This window comes from Colobus angolensis, unplaced genomic scaffold (genome assembly GCF_000951035.1).
Source record: "Colobus angolensis palliatus isolate OR3802 unplaced genomic scaffold, Cang.pa_1.0 Scaffold43, whole genome shotgun sequence".
NCBI lineage: Eukaryota > Metazoa > Chordata > Mammalia > Primates > Cercopithecidae > Colobus > Colobus angolensis.
In genome coordinates this window covers 1,139,636-1,148,076 of record NW_012117710.1, presented here as the reverse complement: position 1 = coordinate 1,148,076, position 8,441 = coordinate 1,139,636, and the positions used below count along the sequence as shown (strand labels likewise).

Here is an 8,441-nt window from a genome sequence, read left to right as displayed (position 1 = left end):
GCCAGGATGGTCTCGATCTCCTGACCTCGTGATCCGCCCGTCTCGGCCTCCCAAAGTGCTGGGATTACAGGCTTGAGCCACCACGCCCGGCCTCTAGATTCCCAATTCTGTTCCATTGATCTGTTCATCTGTTTTTGTGCCAATACCACCACACTGTCTTGATAACTGTAATTTTATAATGAGTTCTGAAAACAAGTAGTGTTAGTTCCCCCTCCTTGTCTTTTTTCTAAGTTGTTTTAGCTATTCTAGGTCCTTTGCATTTACATACGAATTTTAGAATCAGCTTGTTCATTTCTATTTTTAAAATCCTGTTGAAATTCTGATTGGGATTGCATTGAATCTATAATTTGGAGAGAATATATATGTTATTAATGTTGAATCTCCCAACCCATGAAAACGTTATCTCTTTCCAAATCTATAGGTCTTATTTAATTTCTCTGAGCAATATTTTGTAGTTTTCAGTGTCCTATGTTTCATATCTCATCACATTTATCCCTCTTTCATATATTTTATGCTATTATAAATGGTATTTTTAAATGTTCAATTTCTGAATGCTTATTGCTATTGTATAGAAATATAATTGATTTTTGTATATTTATCTTGTATCCTGCAACCTTGCTAAACTTGTTCTCATAGTTGTTTTTAATAGAATCTCTTGTATTTTCTACATAGACAATCATGTTGTCTGTTAATGAAGACAGTTTTAGCTCTTCCTTTCCAATCTAGATGCTTTTTCTTTCTTTATATTGCCTTATTGCACTGACTAGAATCTCTAGCTCAATGTTGACTAGGAGTGGTTAGAACAGACATTCTTGTCTTGTTCTTGATCTTGGGGGAAAGCAGTCAGTCATTCTCCCTTGAATATGACATGTGCTGTAAATGTTTCATAGATCCTCTATATCAGATTGGGGAAATTCCCCTCTATTCTTAGTTTTCTGAGAGTTTTATCAGGATGTTGCATTTTGCCAACATTTTTTTGCATCTGTTGAAACGATTGTATGTTTTTTCTTCTTTAATCTGTAAATATGGTGAATGACATTGATTGATTGTCAAATGTTAAACCAACCTTGCATTACTGGTAAAAACCCCTGTTGATCATGGTGTATTACTCTTTTTATATACTGTTGGATGTACATCTTTTTATGGACCTACGTTTTGATTTCCCTTGGGCAAATTCCTAGGAGTAGAGTGGCTGTGTCATATGGGAGATGTATCTTTAACCATGTAAGAAACTGACAAGCTATTTTCAGAGTGGGTTGGACTAATTTGTACTTCTACCAGCAGTGGATGAGAGTTCCAGTTGCTCTGTATCCTCATCAACACTTGGTAGTATCCATCTTTTAAATTTTAGTCATCCTAGTAAAACTCCACAAAAGCTTTTTAAAAATGGTACAAACTTCCTGCCCTTCCAGTGACAACCTTGTATTGCTCCTGTCTCCAACACACTTGATTTAACTGGCTCTTGTCTTTTGATTCTTATGTAAAAGGTCTTCATGTCTCCATATTGTGTGTGTGTGTGTATGAGAGACAGGGTCTGTGACACCCAGGCTGGAGCGTAGTGGCACCATCTCGGCTCACTGCAACCTCCACCTCCTGGGCTCAAGTGATCCTCCCACCTCAATCTCCCAAAATGCTGGGATGACAGGTGTGGGCACCCACACCTGGCTGGTGTCTCTATTTCTTCATATTAAATTCCCTGAGCCCTCCCCAGTAGGCTGTTCATATTGTGTCTGTGGGTGTGCACGCACGCATGTATATCCTCACACATGAATACCAGGAGGATGTGACAGGTTTGCATCAGACAATCTCTAACTTTACGCCAGGGGGACCTTGTACCAGTTGCAAGAGGTCAGAACAAGTTGTAACCACTCCCTAGCTTCACTTGTATCTGGTTTGTCAAAGATAGGCTATATTAGTAATGGCTGTAAGCTATCAGTCCTACTTACAAGCCCTTCTTGGGCTCACTCATCTGTGCCACACCCATTTTTCCCTCTAAGCAGAGGTTGGCAAACTTTTTCTTTTTTTTTTTTTGAGACAAAGTCTCACTCTGTTGCCCAGGCTGGAGTGCAGTGGCACGATCTCAGCTCACTGCAGTCTCCATCTCCTGGGTTCAAGCGATTCTCCTGCCTCAGCCTCCCAAGTAGCTGGGATTACAGGCATCTGCCACCAAGTTTTTGTATTTTTAGTAGAGACGGGGTTTCACTATGTTGGCCAGGCGGGTCTCACACTCCTGACCTCAGGTGATCCACCCGCCTTGGCCTCCCAAAGTGCTGCGATTACAGGTGTGAGCCACTGTGCCAGCCAGCAAACTTTTTCTTAAAAACACAGGTAGCAGGCCGGGCGTGGTGGCTCACACCTGTAATCCCAGCACTTTGGGAGGCCGAGGCAGGCGGATCACCTAAGGTTGGGAGTTTGAGACCAACCTGGCCAACATGGTGAAACCGCATCTCTACTAAAAATACAAAATTAGCCGGGCGTGGTGGTACATGCCTGAAATCCCAGCTACTCAGGAGGCTGAAGCAGGAGAATCACTTGAACCTGTGAGGCGGAGGTTGCAGTGAGCCAAGATCACCCCATTGCACTCCAGCCTGGGCAACAAGAGCAAAACTGTCTCAAAAAAACAACAACAAAAAAGACAGTAAATATTTTAGGGCCGTAGAGTCTCCATCACAGCTAGTCAACGACTGCTCACAAAAGCAGCTGTAGACAGTTCATAAACGGGCATGGCTGAGTTCCAGTAACACCTTATTTACAACAACAGGCAGCTGGTCCACACCCATAGAGTCCAGCTCCCGCTACGGGTTCTGCGAACAGGCCTCCTTCCAAGCCCAGCTCCCGCCGCGGGTTCCGCGAACAGGCCTCCTTCCAGGCCAGGAGAGGAACAGCCTGTCCCGGAGCGCCTGAGTGAGGATGGAGATGGACACAGTCATTCTGGACCCTGGGCTGGGCGGGAGCTGTTGCTGGCTGTTGCTCAGCCTCCCTCAGGACTTCCAGACGGGCAGATAAAGGCCATGAGACAGGAAGCCTGGGTCCGTGGTCCACACTGTCAGAGCAGAACCCAATAGCATTGCCATGCTGTGAGAAGGGGGGGCCCCCACTGCACCCGGAGCAGCAATGTTGCCCACTACCCCTGTAAGTGGCTCACGTTGCCCACTACCCCTGTAAGGGGCTCGTGCTGTCCCATCCCACAGATGAGGAGGCCAAGGCCTGGAGACTGGCATGCCTGCCGGGTGCCCCGTGTACAGCCATGCACCAAGCATTTGCGGCATCTTTCATGAAGGCTTCGGGAGAGGACAGGGCCCGGGGGGAGGAGTCAGGTCTCTCTCTTCTGGGAGTTCGGTGTGGTTCTTCCCCACCTGTTCTCCAGAGGAGTCTGGAGAACTCCAGACTTTGCCGGCCAGACACGGCATCACACATCTGTAATCCCAGCACTTTGGGAGGCCAAGACAGGAGGATCGCTTGAGCCCAGGAGTTCAAGTCCAGCCTGGGCAACCAAAATTTAAAAATCTCTACCAAAAATTGTAAAAATTAGCTGGGTATGCTGGTGCATGCCTGCAGTCCCAGCTACTTGGGAGGCTGAGGCAGGAGGATCGCTTGAGCCCAGGAGTTGGAGGCTGCAGTGAGCTGTGATTGCACCACTGCACTCCACCTTGGGCAACAGGGCAGGATCCTGTCTCAAAAAAAAATCCCACAGAACCAAACAACTGCTGATCCTGTAGCCGAATTCTTTCTCCCAGAAGCCACCCTACTCAGCACAGGCAAAACTCCTGGTTCCCGCGAGAGGGTCACTTGGCAAAGGTTTGGCGACTCACCGAGGGGTGAGGAGAAAGCCTTTGGTCTCTCTTGAAGACAGGGGCTCTGCTGAAGTCGGAGTGTCGGTGGCTCCTTCATTCACAACCCCCATGGAGACCTGCTCAGGACTGAGCTCTGTGCCAGATCTGGGGGTGCTGGGTCTGGGGTCCTCAAGAAGCCCACGTTAATGGGGAGACAGACTTCATTAATCAGGGAGCCTAACAGCTGTGACAGACAACCTCCAAATCCTAGAGGCCCGGCGTGACCCCCAAATCCCAGAGGCTAGGCGTGACCCACAGATCCCAGAGCCGGGTGTGACCCCCAAATCCCAGAGACCTGTTGTGACCCCCAAATCCCAGAGGCCTTGCGTGACCCCCAAATCCCAGAGGCCAGGCGTGACCCCCAAGCCCCAGAGGCCGGGCATGACCCCCAGATCCCAGAGGCCCGGCGTGACCCACAGATCCCAGAGGCCGGTTGTGACCCCCAGATCCCAGAGGCCCGGCGTGAACCCCAGATCCCAGAGGCCTGGCATGACCCCCAGATCCCAGAGACCCGGCATGACCCCCAGATCCCGGAGACCCGGCGTGAACCCCAGATCCCAGAGGCCTGGCCTGCTGGTTCTCATGCACTCCATCTCCGGTTGGGGCTCGCTTGGGTGCCTCTCCTCCTGGCAGTAACTCGGGGCCCAGGCCCAGCCCCACTGGGCCTCCACTGCCCGGCATGGGAGTCCCCCACCACCCAAGGGTGGGCCCCGATCAGCGTGGGGAGGGGGGCTATCCTCAGCCAGGCCTGAAGGGCGGGGTCCTCTCCACTCATGATTCCCCAAACAGGCTTTGGCCCACAGCCGCACCTTCTTGTGGGGAGTGCCTCGATTCCCACCAGCCTCACCCAGGAGAGCCTCCACTTAAAAATAAAAGCATTTCAGAGATGACTCATCTTCCCCAGAGACTGTTCTCTCTAGGGCGCCTTTCAGCCATTCCACTCCCTTGAAATGTGAAGGGTCGTTGGGAGCCAGAAGAAAACACCAGAGTCACACAGCAGCCCTCTTAGCCATCGCCCCAGGGTGGGGCTGGACGTTCCCCACGACTCACTTTGCCATTTCAGAATGAGATGTTTCTCGCGTGCGGCAGCGGGAAGACTGAGCTGTGGCACTCACACCCCGTGCAGTGGCTCTCGCCTGCCATCCCATCACTTTGGGAGGCCGAGTGGGTGGATTACTTGAGGTCAAGATTTTGAGGCCAGCCTGGCCGACATGATGAAACCCCATCTCCACTAAAAATACAAAAGTTAGGCGGGCGTGGTGGGGCGTGCCTCGCTGCTCAGGAGGCTGAGGCGGGAGAATCACTTGAACCCGGGAGGCAGAGGTTGCAGCGAGCCGAGATCGTACCATCAATCACACTCCAGCCCGGGCAACAGACTCTGTCTCAAAAAACAAAAAAAGAAAAAAAAAAAAGATTCTGCTGCCTCAGCCTCCCATAGCGCTGGGATTACAGGCGTGAGCCACTGTGCCCAGCTTTGTTGGACCGTTTAAGGCAAACCAGACGTGGGGACGTGGAATCGCTGGACAGGCCGCGTGCAGGGTGAAGCCACAGCGCGGTTATCACAAAGTTAGTGCCGGCCGCGCGCTGTCACCCCACACACGGTGCATCGTCATCCGCGGCTACAGTCCGTCCTTCGGGGGCGCCCCCCGCACTCAGATCCTATCTGAAGTTTCCAATCTTGGTCCCCTCACCCAGGAGGATTCGGGCCCACAGACGTCTCCCAGGGCAGCGGACACCAGGAAAGCACGTGACCCAGTTCTCAGGAGTGCCGGGTGCCCTCCAGCCTGGGTGTCCTCCAGCCCGGGGCATGGGCTCCTGTGGGCCAGCCTCTGCTGGAGGTTCCCGGCACCCGGCATGAGCCTGTGCAGACCAGCTTCCTCAGATGCTGGGGGGTGTCCGGGGACAGCTCCGTCTGCACCCGGCAGAGGGCAGGGGGAGCTGGGGTTAGGTGCCTGGGGGCGCACGGAGCCAGGTGTCCCCGGGGGTCTCCTCTGAAGCCTCCACGGCATGGCCGGGGGCTCCTGACCCTGACCCGAGGCTCCGACCACCCTCCCTCCGGGGTCCCTGGGCTGAGCCTCTGTGAACGTCCGGCTCTCCCTTGCAGATCCCGACTGGGCCTCCTACAGTCTGGGAGTCTTCATCTGCCTCAGCTGCTCGGGAATCCACCGGAACATCCCCCAGGTCAGCAAGGTGAAGTCCGTCCGCCTGGACGCCTGGGACGAGGCCCAAGTGGAGGTACGGCGGGGGAGGGGCAGGGGGACCTCTGGAGCCAGAGACGCCACAGGGCCTGGTTGTGCCCCCAGGGGGCCTTGGGCTGCTCTGAGGGGCCTGGCTGGCTGGACCGAGGCTGCGGAGGCCAGGGCGGTGCAGGACCCTGCCCCTCTCCAGCAGCCTGTCCTGTGTGGCTGCTCCACCCACCCCCTGCTGGGTCCAACCCTTCTGTGAACAGCTCCAGGTGTGTGTGGTGGGCCAGGGAGTGAAGGCGGGTCGCCGATTCCCGTGCCCTGGGAGCTCGGGAGCGCTCCCCTCAAATCCCCACTCCTGGAGCATTCGGCTCAGGGTAACAGAGACCCTGTCTCTAAGGAAACAGAATGCAGCGTCCCAGGCCGCGCCGCACGACCCAGAGTCAGGGTCGCATTTACCCGGCAGTCCCCGTGCACCCCGACCCGCTGCCGTCGGTGTACAGCTCCATTACCTGTCCCCTGGGTGGCCCCTGAGGTGACACAGCCACTGCCCACCTCTTACCCGTGCACCTGAAGCAGCTTCACGGAGCACTTAGCTCGGCCAGGCAGGGACTCAGGCCACAGATGCCTGGTGGGGCCCTAGAGATGCCCCTCTGGGGAGGGAGACGGGTGTGAGCCAACCAGGAAGCCCTGACATGCAGGGGGAGGTCAGGCATGCTGGAGGCGGCAGGAAGGGCCCCCGTAGGAAGACCCCAAGGGAGGTGGAGAAGGAACAAGACCCCGGCTGGGGCCTGCAGCTCAGATGGAGCCTGGGGCCTGAAGACCCCGGTGGGAGGGTCCCCCCAGCCCCACTTGTGGGACTTGGGGTCTTGGAGCCACTGATCTGCCCGGCTGCTGGTGAGCGGGACCTAGGGGCCGCATGGAGGTGAGAGCGGTGGTCTGGGGGCTGCTGTGGGGATGGGGAGGGTCGTAGAGGCTGGTGGCCTCCTGTGCATGTCTCCCTGCTCTCCAGCACCACTGACCGTGGGCCCCTACTCTCCAACACCACTGACTCTGGCACCCCCTCTCCAGGACCACTAACCCCAGCCCCTGGCTGTGAACCACCACTGACCCCAGCCCCCGGCTCCCCGACACCACTGGCCCCGGCCCCTGGTTGGGAGTAGCTCATTTGCTTCTAACAGGCAGCTTTGGTGCGGGGGTCACACCTTGGGGCTTGTTAGAAATCACAGCTGGGATCCCAGTGCATCGGCCTGGCGTGGGGGTGGTGCCTGTAATCCCAGCCACTCAGGAGGCTGAGGCGGGAGGATTACTTGAGCCCAGGAATTCTTTTTTTTTTTTTTTGAGACGGAATCTGGCTTTGTCACCCAGGCTGGAGTGATCTCAGCTCACTGTGACTTCCACCTCCTGGGCTCAAGCGATTCTCATGCCTCAGCCTCCCGAGTGGCTGGGATTAAGGTGCATACCACCATGTCCAGCTAATTTGTGTACTTTTAGTGGAGATGGGGTTTCACCATGTTGGCCAGGCTGGTCTTGAACTCCTGACCTCACCTGATCCACCCACCTCAGCCTCCCAAAGTGCTGGGATGACAGGCCTGAGCCACCACGCCCGGCTGAACGAAGGAACTCGAGGCTGCAGTGAGTTGTGATGGCACCTCTGCCCAGGGACAGCAGCGTCCCTGACCCACCCAGGGCAACCCCAAATCAGCTTCTGCATTTCACGCCGTGATCCCCCACACTCTGAGTTGAGGGCATCCCTGCGAATCCCCTCAGGACCCCGGCCCACCTTGGGCTCACCGCCTTTGACCCACCTTCACTGACCCGGGGGGGGACACTGGGATGTGAGATCCGTCCCTTCGCCAGGCCGTGGGCTTGTCTGAGCCTCCATTTCCTTCCCTAAAACATGGGCAGGGTGGCCCCTGGACCGTCCCCCTCCCTGGTCAACAGGGGACCAATGGCCAATGTCAGAAAGATGATGGGATGGGTGTCCCATTTCCAAGTCACTCTGCCATCACTCCTGGAGGAAACAGCGGTGAGTCCCTGGAGGGCCTACAGGGGCACAGACTCCTCAGCTCAGGGAGAAGACCTGCCCATTGTCCCCATAATTACAGGGCAAATGGGGCAAAGGCCCAGGGGTGGGGCGTTCACTGTTGTTGGAAAAACCCTAAATGTAATCAGCAGGAGAGGACAGGGGCCACCTTGGTGCCATCCTGATCTGCCTGGGGTGATGGCCGGAGGGGAAGTCTGGAGAGGAAGGCTGGGGAGGGCCCACCTTGGGTATTACCAAGAAACCCCTGGCTGGGCGCGGTGGCTCACGCCTGTAATCCTAGCACTTTGGGAGGCCGAGGCGGGCGGATCACAAGGTCAGGAGATCGAGACCATCCTGGCTAACACGGTGAAACCCCATCTCTACTGAAAATACAAAAAA

The 8,441-nt window shown here is 55.2% G+C and overlaps 1 protein-coding gene across 3 annotated transcripts in view; it reads left to right on the top strand.

The window, feature by feature from the left end:
* Positions 1-8,441, top strand: part of ADAP1 (ArfGAP with dual PH domains 1) — a 71,038-nt gene that overhangs the window by 24,102 nt on the left and 38,495 nt on the right. For all 3 annotated transcript variants that reach the window (XM_011956925.1, XM_011956927.1, XM_011956926.1), the window contains exon 2: positions 5,938-6,068. In XM_011956925.1, the coding sequence (XP_011812315.1) occupies positions 5,938-6,068 (131 nt within the window). The remainder of the gene's footprint in view (positions 1-5,937; positions 6,069-8,441) is intronic.